A 16,109-nucleotide genomic window follows, 5' to 3' on the forward strand; every position below is an offset into this window, starting at 1 on the left:
CATTTTGCCGATTTTGGCACTTAAGTTTCATTTTCATAATTTTTTACACTTAAATGTCTCTCCGTGCCAAATTTTGGTACTCTAGATATCCGACACTCCAAAAAAGAAGCTCCTCACTTTTGATGGATTGACCCACCTATACAAAATTTTAGGTTAAAAGCATGTCTCGAACAATTCTATGTAAAGTTTGAATGGTGTTGGTCTGAATTGCCTACATGAAAAAACCTACATAGAAAACAATAAATTAGGCCATTCGAAAGTTAAAACAAAAAATGCATGCATATGAAACTGCTTATATTTCCCAGCAATTCATTTTTGTAGAGAAAATGCCACCATAATCAACTCTATAAAAACACGGAACTTGGTTGAATGATTTTTTTTATTTTCGGTCTAATCGGTAGTTGTGCAACATATGGAAGCCCTTCTCTATTCAAAACCAACCCAATAAAATATAAAGGAGGGATCTGACCATATTTTGCGCCACCACCGATGGACTGTACTAGCTAGTATGCGAAAATGCATTTTGCGTGCCCACTTGTTTTCCATTTTCTCAAGAATCGGAAAAAAAAATTATAAAAAGTTTCAATTAACCTATTGAAATGAGAAGAACAATGAAATTTCTCGCAATAAAATACTTCATCCTTTATTGAGTCCAAACCATAATTAGACAAATATTCTGGGGAGACATCAAAATGTGTATCTTCAAATATTTAGAAGTCTTCGACCACAAAAAAAATATTTAGAAGTCAATGGGATGATAAATGTTTTTTTCACTTGGTGAAAGCAAAATTCTTTAGGATGGGACAAGACCCACTTTTCTTTTTTTTTTTCGCTCTTGCCCACAAAATTTTGAAAACTTCAACTAACAAAATCCCCAAAAGGAGAGAACTTATCAATGACAGAATACCTCGGAAAAGATCCTCAAAAGCATCAACTATAATAAGATTCAACAATAAACAGGGAAAAAATCAATACCCTCATTTCTCAGATATTAAGAAAAAAAGATAAAAGAGAAAAAGAAGAAAAAACGCTTGTACACTTCATTGACCCGAACCCATCACAAGGAAAATTACCTTATTACTCCACATTAACCAGCACTTTAAATTTAAATAAATTATCTAGCACCCACCAAGAAAAAGGACACAAAAACCATCTCAAAAATAGAAGAGAAGAAAGTGAAAGGAGAAAGAAAGAAAGAATGATGAAAATTAAAGAAAGTGAGACCCGCAAAAGAAGAAATCGAAAAAAAGTACAATAAGGCATGATTGGTAATTTTCCTCCTCCTCCACCTTTCTTCTTCTTGGAGCCTTATCAACCCTTGGCAAGGTCAAGCCTTATCAATAACTAAGTGAGGTTGACTCTCACAAATGGCTAGGCGAGGCTCGCCGAGAGCTGACAAGGCTTTGATGACTAGCTAAGTAAAGAAGAAGAGAAAGGGAAAAAGGAAAGTGAAGAAAAAAAAATAATGATTTGGGCTTGATTGCGGAGTTGTTTCAAGCGAACAAAAAAACAATCTTTTTACTTCTTAATTTTGCTTCAAATTTATTTTTGAGAATAAAAGTGTTACCAAAAGAATTTCTATCCTTTTCTTTTTGTTTTAGAAAACAAAAGAATAGAATTAAATATCATTTAACACGTTGCCTAACAAACAAATCCTAAAAGAATCCTGAAAGTTGGGACCACACAATCGGTAAAATCATCATGTTGAGTGTTTTAGTCAAACTAGGAGTAGAAAAAGCGCCATACAATTATAGTGCATTTCAATGAAAAATAGCAAGAAAGGACTTTCGCTTTTTTTTTTTTTTTTTGGGTAATATCAAGGTTGAAAATCTTTTATTTACTGATTTTATTCGTATATTGCGGGACATCGTCACCAAATAGCAGAATTCTTAAGATAATAAAACGTAGAATATACTAAAAGATATAAACCCCTCGAGTTCAAACTGAACAGAACAAAATCAGTTTATTAAAAGATCGGATTCGAATTATCTACTTGAGGTAAACCCTAATTCACTTAGTAATCTCGGTTGGATCAATGATTTGACAAACACATATTCAGAATTAATAAATCCCGCTTATTTTAAATACCCCCGATGGGATCTTTCCGCATCATCTAATTAGGCAAAAAAATTCAATAAATCACCTAAGTATGTCTAAAATTGTCGCCTTGTTCTTGATGACTAAAATCTGCATCAGCATTTGGCTAAAAGATCGAAGCCTCCAAGCTTATTTATACAAGTTAAAGTGCGAGATTCAGCTTAACAAAGGAACTGAAATCTAGTAGCTAAATACTTCAGGAGCAGTTTCATGTTTAAGTGATCACAGGATGTATATGCTGCCTTGTTACAATAGCCTAAGGAGAGTCTGTACATCATGTCGAGAGAATTTAACACCGACAGTTTTGGCAATAATGCGACACTTTTGCCTCGGCTCCACATCGGTAGCAGAATTCAGCTCTGCACCTGTCACAATTCCAAGAACAGAACGAAGACATTGAGTTTGTGTGGATTCAGTTTCGATGCATGATACATTGATAGTTTCCATTCTTCACAGGTATTGAGTGAAAAAAAAGGGTAAGGAGATCACAAGACAACAGCTCTTGAGAACTTGAAAATCATTGCACTCCCGCACTGAACAGAATACAGAGAAATGGCGAAAAAGATAATGGAACACGATGCACGCATCACAAGGGGCAAACAGAGCGCTACAAATATCGTTGACAAGGAAACTCAAAACCTGCACCAGGGCATTAGACACCACAAACAGAAGATAACACCTCGATAAATTTACCATACACAGTAGCAGGAGAAATTTAGAGTATGACAGTGTAAGCATGGTAAAAGGATTTGGAAGTTGTAGTTTCAGCAACATCAGCAATTTTCACATTCAACAAGAGTAAACAAATAAGAGAGAGCTTGCTGTCCTGTGCCACATCTGCTTCGTTAACCTTCGATTTCGCTTAAAACAGCAAGTCATATGCATACCACAGATGTCGTCAATTGATGAAAACTGATTGCATTTGAATTAGCAGTCTTTCTGTGAAATTAAAGTTAATTCACCAATCCATTAAACATCATTAACCTTTGGAGTTTTTTCCTTTCTGAAAAAGGAAAGACCTTCCATTTAACCTTCCATTTTTGACGAGGAATCTCTATCATAATGACAGAAAAGCCAACAAGTCCTATGCTGATTTATTACAAGTATCTGCAGTCATCCATCACATGTCCAAACAGAGTCGAAAGTGTAATTCCTCGTTGCAAAGATCCTCTGAGGAACCTCATCTCCTCATCAAAAGCTTTTTACAGCTCAACTGTAGTCAACAGATGCAGATGGGGAAAAGCAATTCGAGTGAGAAACAACATACGTGCAATGAGTGACCATGGCAAACCAAACCAAGTCGATCAAACATAACTAAGATGGATGAAACGGACAAGTAAAATACACCTGGCAACACAAACCAAAAATGAAAAGGTACATGGGAAGAATCAAAAGAACAAGTAAACAACAATCATTCATCAAGAGGCCACAGACATTGAGTTCGCCAGACAAGGTTGAATTCATACTCTTCAATTTAGCGAGCTCCACGAGTGCCACACCACAGGCATAAGCAAGCATCAATATATATATACCTCGGGTCAAAGGGTCTAACATGTGGCAAATTCACACGGATTTCACTCAGATTTCACATGAACTGTTTGCAAGTTAGGGAAATATAAGGAAGAGCCATGACTTGAGCAAAACCAACCTGCACTTCACAAACGCGCAACCATCAACCTTCTGAACGTAGAAACTGCACTTGGGGCACCTCTTCCAACGCTGACTCTCCGCCAGCTTCTTCAGCATGATGTCCTCCCTCTCCCTCTCCCCCTCCTTCAACCCCTGAAACTCCTGGCACTCCACCCCTGCATGCCACGGCACTTTACACTGCACGCAGAACAGTCTCCAGCAATTCGAGCACTCCGATAACGTCATCGCCGCCGCGTCTCCGTCGTGGATCATCAACGCCGAGCAATCCCTAAACGGGCAGTAAAACTTCTCCCCCTCCGAAATCACGGCCTCGCACAACGCGTTGCCCCAGCGATCGAACAGTTCTGGAGGGAGTATCGATCGGCAGTGCTCCGGCTCCAGAACGCCGCCACAGTCCGAGACAGGGCAGCCTATGCGGGTCACGTTGTCGTGAAGCTTCGAAGCTACGTACTTGGCGACGCAATCACTACAGTACGCATGGCTGCAGCCCTTGATACGAAACAGGTCGCCGCCCGTCCTCGTCTCGACGCAAATTTCGCAGGTGAACGGACGATCGGGCTGGGAATTCGACGCCTGACCGGGTTCGGCGACCGAGGCGCCGCTGTAGGGCCTCTTCCGCTTCCGCGAGGACGGCAGCCGAGCGCCGGCGGGGACCGAGCCCAGGAACCGCACGTCCTCGCCGTCGCCGTCGCCGTCGCCTTCGCCGTCGCTGGGGCCTCGGGGCCTGCTCTGGAGGAGAGAAGCGACGATCGCCTCGTATAAGTCTCTGTCCTCGGTGTACTGCTCGACGGAGATGGCGTCGGACTTGGTGCTGCCCCCGGCGGCGATCCGGCCGAACCGCGACGCCGGCGCGTCGTACCGATCGACGTCGACGATCTCGACGGCGGCGACTTTCTCGGCCGCCATGGGTTTCTCCGTTCGAGCTGCTCCGGCGTCTCAGTCTAGGATGCTCGCGGCGACGGCGAAAATGAAAACGAGCTACAATTTCTACGTCGGGGGTTCATAACGAGTGATCTTTAAATCATTTTAAATGTTTCGACCCCAAAAAAAATTATTTTAAATGGCGAGAATTTAATTTAAATTCGGAATTAATGGAATTATGGAATGTAATTGTTTGGATGTTCGATTTTGAATTACCGTTGGGCTATGCAACAGTCGTTTATCTTCTAGTACGGATATAGATATTCTAAATTATGAAATATGATCATTTGGATGTTCAATTTTAAATTACCATTTGGCTATCGATTGGCCATTTATCTTTTGGCACAAAGATGGGCTCTGGCTCTTCAAAAATAATTTTTTCACTAAACATATGAGGTTTTCATTTATTTTTTTCAATAAGAGGAGATATTAAGTTTGTATAAAAAATAAATGAGGAGGAATCGAATTAGTTCAAGAAAGGGTATTTAAATGATTCCAAATGCGCAAACGAATATAGAACTGATGCGATTACGTGATGAAATTAGTTTTTGTCCCCTTGATTCTCGGTATTTTCACGCTTTTTGCCGATTCTCCATGCTCTTGTAATTATATTGATTCGCTTCCACCAACTTAGGGTCGTTCCGCAAAACCCATAAAGTATAAGGGCATGAATAAAAAAGTGCGGAAGAAGTTGATAATGGCGTGGATATTCTATCGTATCGTTTATTCTAGTTGCAAGCGAGGGCTTTTTTGAATAATTTATTTTTTTGGTAATTGCAAGGTCGAAATCTTTAATTTACTGATTTTTATTAGTATATTGCGCTCCAGCATGACCAAATTACAGATTTCTTAAGATAACAAAACGTAGATTAAACTAAAGATTATATACTACAACTTGATTTAAGGACTTCCAAAGATCTCTCTCTCTCTCTCTCCTCCCTCCCTTTTTTTAATTCCCAAAGTAGCTTCCCATGTAAACTGGGATTAATTTGGAAGAAAATAGAAAATATATTCGGATTAACGTAGACGAGTTTTTAGTATTTGTTTAAATAGAATTACAGAGTAAATGAAGATCAACAAGTTTGGATTGGAACCACCGGCCGTGATGGCTCCGCTGGATAAGGCCCTGCTGATTCTCAGCCCAGAGGTGAAGAGTTCAAAACTTAAGGGAGGCGCGTATTAAGTGTGACTCGGGGTGGTGAGTCCTCTTGTTTAAGTGTCACTTGGAGATTTACGGCGCAAAATGTCGACTGCAAGCCGATTCCTCCAAAGACAAAAAAAAAAAAAAAAAAAACAAGTTTGGATTGGATTGTGCAACTTGTGAGTTTGCTTAAAAAATTAGTAATTTGACAATTTAATAATTTAAGTTTGAGTTGAAATTATATCCATTTCTACTACATCGGCTTTTCTAACTTGTCATCGTCGCCACAACGACCATATGCAACCATGAATACAATATTAGGTCCGTGGCCAATGCGTACCATAAACCCAAAAATAATCCTAAACATAGAATTTTTATTAGGTCAATTGATCATCTAAAAATTTTTACACATTTACCATGAGGTGATTGACGTGTGGGAAAATACGATTGCAAAACTAAATCCAAGCACGTATGTCATTAATCCAATGATAGATGTGCAAGGATAAGGATAATTTTATGCTAGCTATCGACAGACGAATAATCCATAAATAAATATTGACTCCACCACCATCACAGTTGCCAAAAAACCATCAATACCCATCTCTTGATATCCCGTGTCGATCCTGAAACCAAAGAGACTAGCTTCAAGAACCGGTTCGAGATCGAACACGAGACTCTATGCTTCCCCGAGGCTTCTCGAGGCACAAACAAGGCACAAAACAATCTTGAACTAGGGAAACAATCTTATTTGCTACTTGTTTAACAGATCATAGAACAATCTTATAACTTGGAAAAGAATAATAGGCCTTCCTCACACAAAGGCCTCCCCAGTTCATTCTATCCTTCGTTCAATGTCATCATATTAAACTATACACAATCATTGATATTTACAGGTCTTCTACTTTGTATTTACAGTAGCCACCAATTTGTAGAGGGAAAAGATAGAGCAGAACCAGCGATCACGCATATGTGGGACGATAGGGCAATGATTTATGAATAGTAGAACCCCGGACTGTCGAGAAAAGATCTTCCAGCGCAGCATATAAAGGCTCAGCCGCCTTCGGTCTATCTACCGTCCCAAGTAGTATGTCGGATGTGGTGAGATATGGATCCCCGTAAAAGCGCAGATTAGCATCCATCCTCGTGGCAACCATGTTACCCTCCAGTGACACTCCCACAAATGCACCTACATTGAGGTACAATCCATCGTTAGCTTTTCTTATAGGGAAGAAGATATGGTAAATTAAAAATCAATATTCATCAGACTTCTCTGCCCTTGATGTTTCTACAGTTTCAAAAGATGTCAATCCAAATTTGAAGCATTGAATTGTAAGAAACTCCCGACAAGAACTCATGGTGCATGCGGGAAAAAAAGAAAAAACTCAATCTGTAAAATAACTTCAACATGGGCTCTTCATCTTCTTAGCAACTTCATTGCATATATAGTATTTACAAGTTAGACCTCCTATATGCGACAACACTTATGCCTCTCAAACTAAGGTCATAAGATACAGCATAAAGTTCCACGCATTGTCCAACCATATCGAGCAGCAAAACAGAAAAGCAATCAGCACAAGGCTACTGGTGAAACATGGCACTAAACATTGTTTTAGAGATACAGCATCCATAATTATGAGGCTCAAGGATTTCCAAAGGCATTTTATTTTTATGCCATATTCTGAATTTCCTCAACCATGAGAACCAAACAATTCTAGCTTAGATCAGCTCTGCCCAACCCCATGATACATTGTGATATTAAGGAGATAGGAGCATGCAGTGTTGTTAAAAAATCGTACCATTCACAATCCAGATCGTGCGACTTGATTCAATTCATACACAAGACGATTTGAATCATAGCTATGAATCAGAGACGGATCAGAATCAAAAGTGAATCTTGCAAATTTCTAGATGATTTGATTCAATTTGGTACGATTCACTATAAATTGGTCACACTCCTAGATTTGTGATTATTAGGCTCCAAAAGTTTTGGCATTATGCTTTATACACATTTCATGTTGTGAATGTTCACATACTACAATTTTATTGATAAAGGCATTGTTTTCTTAAATTTCTTATATATGTTATTTGTGTTCATCGACACGATAGCATGATGTTTCTTCAAAAAAATGTGTTTATATGTCGTACTACAATCTTTTCTACATTTTCACAACAAATAGCTAGCAGGCAGTAAAATATCCTTCTTTTCAAATTACCCTAAAATTCCTACCAAATCTTACAATTCATTATTAGAAAATGAGCTCTTATGACTCGCAATTCCAATCTCGATTTGACAGCATAGCAAGTTTTAGACAGTGAATGAATGGGGTTCCCAGCATTTTACTCTACTAGCATATCCACTGAAAACATCACATCACAATAGAACATCCAAAGGCATAAAACCAGATAAAATACCTTTACTGCAACTGTACGTGTAACACATGCCAGAACCCCTATCACCAGCTCGAAGATCTGCTTCCAACACTCTCCCTACAGGACCTGCCGCAGCACTGCAACCAGCACCTAGAGAAAAGTGCATGCGACTGCAAAATGTCTTCACAGCCTTGTAATCGTGAAGTACAATGATGAAATCCATGAGCTCGCCCCCAATCTGGAGTGCATCAATGAATGATGGGATAACACGATAAGACGCATGTCAGACATAAATTCCCCAAGATTAGGAGAAAAAGCCAAAGAGCACATATCTATTTGTTGACAATAAGGGATTAGAAATCAAAACTTATAAAAGCACAGGAAACAAGAATCCAGGTTACCTGAGCACCCCATCCTAAACCAACAGAGAGTATTGCTGATGGGGCAGACCAAGTTCCATCCGCTCTTCGAGCAACAACCAAACCAGTGCCAATTTTATATGTAACCAGCACACCAGCTTTAGCTACAGTCACAATGGCCAAGCCTTTTGCACCTTGTAAAACTGCCAAGGGTATGGACTTTTCTGGGTTAGAAAGAGCAACCTGCACACAACATGCAAAAGATGAAAGGCTTGAGCGCCTAGTTTCATAATTGACAAGGGCATGAAAGTAACAGACAATAATTATATACAACTGTTGGTGGAAAAGAACCAATTTATCATTCATAAGAATGGGGCCAATGGGATGGAAGAAAAATAGAGTTCAATTGAATCATAGCAGGAGTGTCCATTATTTGTACAATCTACCTGACAGTAACTTCTTAATGTATTAGAAGCTTTGTATATCTCATGTTCCATTTTCAAACCAACAGGAAGATTCAGCCATCCTCTCGTGCAGGTCCAATCCATGACATCATGCTTAGCTACTTGCGCCGCATTGCTAATTGAGTGAATAAGAATTCCTTGCAATGGGTCGAGCCTGTCGTAGCACACATCACAAACTCTCTGTGGATTCCTCTCCCTGAACTTGACGGGCAACAAGCACCTTCCCTTGGTACATAAACGGCAGAAAATCCCACCACAGAACCGACAATGATGCCGTCCTCTAGTAAACGCTGTGAAAGGAGCAGCGCACCGCATGCAAGCAGTTGTCGAACTATCAGGAAGCCAGTCTGGAGGTTCCACTTCCAACAAATCCTTATGTGCACTGTGACTCTTCCCATCAAATTCAAGTAGTGGCGGGGCACTTGGGATGTAAACTGAGGAGTGCAAGTACGTATCTCCATTTTTACCCGACCCCAAGAATGAGACATTGGAGCTCGACAATGGCTTCCCTGCAGGAAGACTTGGACCTTTATTACGCCCAGTCAGAATTGCAATTATACCAGTCACCACATTCTTCAAGTTCACCTCAGGTGGAGCATTAGCCTGACGCGGGCTACTCACTTCATCACCGGAATCATATTCCTCCTCATAATCATCTTCCGATCCTGGAATAAACGGATATAACCCATCATGTTTGGAGTCTTTTGAAGCCGTTGGACCGGCATTCCCACCCTCTGAAACAATCCATCCAGAATCAGAGTATTCGTCCTCGTAGGTAAACCCACCGTTCTCCTTTTTGTCCATCTTAGACAGCGAAGAATACGAAACTCTCCCTTCAGAACCCGCCATGTGCTACCCCACGCATATAATCAAGCACCACAAACCCTATCAAACACAAACTCGGCTATAAAAATGGTAGCTTGCCCTGCAAAAGATGCACATAATTTCAGATGAACATACTACGGAGAGCATATGAAGTTTCACGCAGCTAAGTACACCAACAATATCAAAGAGAGGAATCCAAATTAACCATGCCCTGCACCGAAATAAGCCCCAACTTGACCTTAGACATCAGCAGAAACACCAAAAATAGAAAGGCCCATCAAAATCCTCACGTGGAACAAGCAGCACAAATCATCCAAACATCAACAACCATCCCCACACATGAAATTCAAAACCACCAAAAAAAAAAAACGTCAACCCAAAAACAGCAGAAAGCCTTTCGATTTCTCCCTGTTTCGCGACTCCGCGCAATCAATTCAACGAACTAGCAACAACCCAGATGAAAAAACCCTAGAAAACACGAGCTCCTCCCCAATTCAACCCCGCAACAACCAAAAGGGACCAGATGATTTCGCTTCCAGGGTAGGGTTTTCCCGTGCGAGGGGGCAAAAAAGACGCTACCTTTCGTGGCGGGTCACCTCGCGAAGGTCCCTGGCACGACGAACACGACGCCAGATTGATGAAACACGGCCGGCAAAATCGTGGAGATTGCAAATGATTTGCGCCCGCGCACGGGTGGAATGGAAGGAAATTGACTTTTGCGATCTTCAATCGACTCTTAATCTTAGCCACAGCGATGGGGAAGATCCTCCTCGGACTATACGGCCGCCGCGAACTGATACGGCGTCGTCGCGTTTGCTTGAGATGTGTCCACACGGGACTTCGGTGTCAAGATATATATAACATATAAACACATGCAGAAACAAGTTATCTCCGCCTTTTGCCGCCCAACCTTCGCGGAAAAAGTACCCTAATCATTAAAAGAAAAGGCCACCAAAAATCATAAACCATATACACTGCAACATATTTAGGTAAATGCATCACACCAATCTATATTTAAAGTTTTGTGTCATAAAACAATAATTTGAGGTAAATGTGTCGTATGTATTATTGGTCCACAATTCCTTAATTGCGAAACAACTCGTGTAGCGCCCGATGAGCGAAATTCATTGGACCAGCCTTCATTCAAGGGTTGTTCCAAAAACAATATAGTGAATAGTTTTTTTTTATATGAGATTATACTATGCCTAACTTAACTCAGACGTCTAGTGTATCAAATAAGATAGCAAATTACTTTAAACTAGACAAGTAGTTTTGGCCTGTCATGGCCCTATCAAGAGAGCAACATCAATTCCTAACCAATATGTGCACGGGAGATCAATCTGCTTTCAAAGTTCTTAAGTAATATAATATTTTTATCTTGAACTCCTATCACCAACTGTCCTAACACTAACACTACTCCCACGAATCAATTGTATTCATAATCTCTGCATCCTCATTCTTAACTTGATAATCCCAAATTCCACTAATAAATGTCATGAGTACAAGAGGATTGACACACGGGTGTAAGTTTAGGGTTTTTTTTATGTCACAATAAATGTATCATATGGGTATAAATTTGGGTTTTTTAGTATTACAAAAAAAAAGTTTGGAATAAACATGTCATATAATGAGAATAGTTTATGATTTTTTGTAACTTTTTCTCATCATTGTTGACCCTTGATTTACTTTTTTTTTAATTTCCATTTAATATATAATTAAGAATTTCATGTATGATAGGTATTCCATATATTAAAAGCAAAAATGTTTTTTTATATCGTTAGATTTTACTCCCATAAAAATTAGTTTTGTGGAAGAGAAAAATTTTGAAAATATCTTGTCCTTTTCAATGTTGGCGAGCAAATTTACGGACAAATTATCAAGTAGAATCTGAAAAAAAAAAAAATAGATAATTTTTTAACCCAATCACTTATTTATAAATTTTCGCTTTTGTTGTGCATAACACGACCAAACCCCTTCCTATTAATTTTCTTTTAAACAAATGATGGGGTGATTGGATGAAGGAAAAAAAAAAAAAAACTCGTTGAAGATTTTTCAAAATAAAATCACATTTACATCCTTCAAACTTAAAATTTGAAAGATTTAATCTAATTAAATCAAAACATTGCATAAAATAAAAAATTATCTTAAGTGACAGTAAAATCTCATTTTATATTAACAAATATTAATACCATCTATGAAGAGTTTGTAGGGATAATATCAAGATGCTTTAATGTGCATAGAATTTCGAGTGTATTTTTATATATTCTCGTAACATTCTACAAGTCTTATGTAAAAGTATCTTGTTGACCAAATCACCAACCCCAACATCATCTCCATCTCAATAAGACCAAAAACAAGAACTAGACCAAATACAGAAGAAGTGGCATTGAGAAAAAAGGACATTAGAAAACTTGGGAAAATGCAATGCATTTCTCGAAGCTCTTTAAAACATGTTTACTGAGCACTTTATCTTTTTGTCAAAGGCCTTTGGCAAAGTCAAATCAAACGCGCCTAACAAATTATCTTATCGCTTTTGCTTTATGGGTGATCGATGATCACCAATAACAAAAATTATCACAGGACCATAGATAGTCTACAATTTCATTTATTTATTTAGTTACTTGTTAGTGCATAGTTACCCACCACTCAGACAATATTAGAAATGCAAAATTTTAAGTGCATTTGAGTTCAAAGACTGGTTACCTCCAAAAAGAATTGGCAAGAGAGCAAACTGGATCAAACTTGATGGCTCCAAGGCACGTATTTTATGGACAGACATACTGGACCATTTAATTTAGAATTAGATAATAAGTGATTTTTTGCCGTCAAATTCAATCAATTTTGAAAAGGATAAGACGGGAAATTTTATTCCGAATAAATGGCACAAAAATGAATGTAGAATTACCACACATGCTACTAACATGAAAGTATGGGTGAGCAAAAAGGTTAGTTCAATTCTGGAGTTGGCCTCAATCAAGCCAGTTCACTAGGGGACGGTTTGATTCCAAATCCCAAAATGAGTAACAGCCTTAGTCAATTTGGTTTTCGCTTCCATACCTTGAACCAGTCAGTTTGGTCCAAGAACTCACAAGGCTAGTTTCAGGGTAGAAGATTCTTGGGAAGAATTTGGAACCAAAATGGTTTTGAATTGATTCACCCCTAACCATAAATAAGTTCTTTTATTCTTTTTCTAAAATAGATAATATCTGTTGAAATTGAATATGTTGGATATATTATTTTTAAGCAAAAAGAATTATATTCACTTTTGACAGATACATATATTATAGATAATAAAATGAAACTAAGAATATTCCTTGTCGATTCTATAATCAATGGGATTGGTTCCTGATTTCAAAAACTAGGAACGGACCTTGATAATCGAAACCAATCCGCTCTATCAAACTCACCGAGTTTGACTAGTGCGAGCACTTGAATAGAGTCATGATTTTTAGGCCTGAACCGACCCACCAAGGTCACCCTCGACTTACATAGGACTACGTTCAATCTAAACTAAAATTTCATTTTGGATGTAACGTACAGATCCTACAAATGAACATCCTTTGACCAAGCCATGGGCCTACAAAAGCCCAAGGGCCTTCAACATGCGGATCAAGAGATCGTTCTTTCCTCGTATAAATCAGTGCATAGCTCGAGATAAAGAGAAATCGAAAACTTCCAAGGCTCATGAATTCGTTTCCAGGACGCAATCCAACAAAATATATTGTCCATGTAGCCTGAAGAAATTTCATTGTCGGTCCTCTACGAAACATAAAAAAACCATATAAAATCTAAAGACGTGTACAAAATTTAGGTAGAGAGAGGAAAAACGTCATGACTTTTTAGGTAAATTTTCCATTTTCTGGATTAAACGGAATTGACAAAAGAACATAATTGCACCATCTAGGCGAGTTTTAAAAATGATTGTATTTTTTGAAAGTTGTACGATTTAATTACATTTTCGTGATGAATTCGCAAGATTTTCAACTTTCTTCTGAGAGGAAAAATCTCTGCTTGCTTTGTAGCGAGCGAAACCTAAATGTCGGTATATGCTTTAATAGTAAGATTTCTTCCCTATGGAAGACTCTCCCGTTCTCACAAGAAAGGAGAGGTCAGTTTCGAAACCATTTCGGGCGTTTGACGTCGCTGGCCCCGAACGTGCCGTGCGAGAACGAAAGTCGGACCGGAAAGGGAAACTCGGAAACTCGTCCGAATCGGCAAGAAGGCCATCGTCCTACGTCAACCTCGTGGATCCTCGCTCGCTCCGATAGCAACAACGTTTTTCACGTGCGCGTATGTTGCGGATACGGACAAAATACATCATGATGATTTCCTCACTTTCCACAGGGGCCCTGACGCGTACCCAATTGCCAGACTATTTAAATGGGACAAATTAGCAACAGTGATGAGATTAGGAATATGATGAATTTAAGAAAAATGGAATAATAATCGAGGATATGGTATATGCTATGAGCCTTGTGCAGCCAATAGGGGTGTACCACTGAAATTCACCTAACTAGTGTGTGATGGGGCTGCATTGAATTTTCAATCTTGAAATTCGGCCATCCACGGCTCTTGGGAACAGCGAAAATTGGGTCGTTGCATGGCAAGCCATCCCGTGGATAGAATCACAAGAATTTGAGGACCAACTTGAAATTCTGCACGCAACAGATTTACTGAAGGATAACGACACAAATAGTTCAAGAATTTTGATTCGATATATAATGCTATCCACGCACTATTAATTTGTTCAATATTATTGACAAATTATTAGTAAATATTCAATTTGGCACATGAATTATTTGAAGATGTTAAATGCCGTCCTTTTGTTGATTGAAGTTAACGGAATATGTCAATGTGCATTCTAACGGTTAAGTTTGAAAGGTAGACAATAAAAAAAGTAAAGTTAAGTTACTATGGATTATTCAAGTAAGATAGTCATCACAAATCAAGATATAATTATTCATGTCATCAAATAACGATGGACATGTTAACGCAATGCTTTTCTTTTATCTAAATGGATAAGAAAGATGGACTCTTTAATTCATTGTTTCTAAAATCTAACTCAACGTATAATAATCTACGTTATCAAATAAGTTTGATCTGTTGTTTGAGGAAACAAAAAGATTACATTGAAAATTTACCAATATTATTTATTTAGACCTAAAGTTCAGAAACCATTCACATATTGCACATTGCTTATTTTCCACAGTTATCTTTCATTATGAGTACAGCACATGAACCCAAATGATCTCAAACTCTCGACTTGCGATCATTGCTGATCACAACAATCAATGTCAGGACTTATGAGCCATCTATATCGCCAAAATATACGGTAGATTGTACGTTAATTGAATTTCCTTGGAAAACGCGAGGAATTATCAGGATTCTCGTATGAATCGAACCCTCTTTTCTTCCTTTCTCATCTGAGATTTCGGCAATAACTTTCAATTGTAGGACGACTTCTCTTTCAACTTCGTACCACACAAGGAATCCAATGCCAGAAAAGATTGGGCCTCGCCTCTCCATGCAATAAGTGCCACAGCTCAACGCAACTTCCATCTTCCTGTTACTAACGTGAAAAACAAAGAAAGAAAGAAAGAAAGAAAAGAGAAAAAGTTGACTTGCTCGCACGAATACGAATCTCAATTTGAAAATGTGGCATGAACTCGATATTCGACATTAAATACGTGGGGCGAGCAGCTATTCTCTTCAGCTACAACTGTCCGAAACAACAGTAAATCGGACCCTCAATTCAACGCCAGGCGACCCATCTCCGCATGACGTCATCATCGACGTCATCCCCCATCGTACGGGGTCCATTTAGGTCGTGCCCGATCCGATTCGACATCGTGTGGAATTCAGGCCGTTTTTGTATTAGGTGGCAAGCCCAATTTCACGCACGACGCAGTTGTCACGCTAGCAATTATTGTTGGATTTTTTTATTTTTTTTATTTTTATTTTTTGAGTGATCGAAGGTGCATTGACGTCTGTTCTTGAATTACTCGTTTCGTGTCAAAGTCAACTTTGAGGATGTGAAACGGGGGAAAAGTTGGGGTTTGGGACTATGTGCTTTTGAACTGGCTTCCCCGTCGCTCATTTATGGCTTGCACTCGATCGTTTGAATGAGACTTGGACGTTGTGGTGTGAAAGCTAACAAGCAGAATTTGTAATGTTGGCATGAAACACACTCCACGCCATTTGTGTGTCCAAACGTAACAACCATTTGGGCATGGTCGTTTGAGTATAATGATATTCATTTTATCATTCATAATGTCAATAGAA

The 16,109-nt window shown here is 38.9% G+C and overlaps 2 protein-coding genes across 3 annotated transcripts; both read right to left on the reverse strand.

Moving 5' to 3' along the window:
- Positions 1–2,177: 2,177 nt before the first annotated feature.
- Positions 2,178–4,751, reverse strand: LOC104437956 (probable E3 ubiquitin-protein ligase RNF144A-A). 2 transcript variants are annotated; one of them, XM_018871322.2, is made up of 2 exons: positions 3,746–4,751; positions 2,178–2,462 (listed from the first exon to the last, which is right to left on the reverse strand). In XM_018871322.2, exons 1-2 carry the CDS (start codon positions 4,651–4,653, stop codon positions 2,387–2,389), a joined length of 984 nt encoding a protein of 327 aa, XP_018726867.2. In that variant the 5' UTR covers positions 4,654–4,751; the 3' UTR covers positions 2,178–2,386. The 2 variants fall into 2 exon arrangements, with proteins under 2 accessions (XP_018726867.2, XP_018726869.2); XM_018871324.2 differs by lacking the exon at positions 2,178–2,462 and adding an exon at positions 3,045–3,310.
- Positions 4,752–6,394: 1,643 nt separating this feature from the next.
- Positions 6,395–10,650, reverse strand: LOC104437957. Its single transcript, XM_010051015.3, has 5 exons — positions 10,407–10,650; positions 8,985–9,927; positions 8,581–8,781; positions 8,222–8,417; positions 6,395–6,995 (listed from the first exon to the last, which is right to left on the reverse strand). The coding sequence occupies exons 2-5, from the start codon at positions 9,849–9,851 to the stop codon at positions 6,769–6,771; spliced, it is 1,491 nt and encodes a 496-aa protein (XP_010049317.2). The 5' UTR covers positions 9,852–9,927; positions 10,407–10,650; the 3' UTR covers positions 6,395–6,768.
- Between the last annotated feature and the right edge of the window lie 5,459 nt (positions 10,651–16,109).

This window comes from Eucalyptus grandis, chromosome 3 (assembly GCF_016545825.1).
Source record: "Eucalyptus grandis isolate ANBG69807.140 chromosome 3, ASM1654582v1, whole genome shotgun sequence".
NCBI lineage: Eukaryota > Viridiplantae > Streptophyta > Magnoliopsida > Myrtales > Myrtaceae > Eucalyptus > Eucalyptus grandis.

What these genes read in the sequence shown, in the direction of transcription:
- LOC104437957 (XM_010051015.3), bottom strand. Translation starts at nt 9,851, where the DNA reads ATGGCGGGTTCTGAAGGGAGAGTTTCGTATTCTTCGCTGTCTAAGATG. An exon ending in CATTAAGAAGTTACTGTCAG is followed by an intron (nt 8,782 to 8,984) that starts GTAGATTGTACA and finishes TGTTGTGTGCAG; the next exon opens with GTTGCTCTTTCTAACCCAGA. An exon ending in CACGTACAGTTGCAGTAAAG is followed by an intron (nt 6,996 to 8,221) that starts GTATTTTATCTG and finishes ACCTCAATGTAG; the next exon opens with GTGCATTTGTGGGAGTGTCA.
- LOC104437956 (XM_018871322.2), bottom strand. Translation starts at nt 4,653, where the DNA reads ATGGCGGCCGAGAAAGTCGCCGCCGTCGAGATCGTCGACGTCGATCGG. An exon ending in TGCGCGTTTGTGAAGTGCAG is followed by an intron (nt 2,463 to 3,745) that starts GTTGGTTTTGCT and finishes GAATTGTGACAG; the next exon opens with GTGCAGAGCTGAATTCTGCT.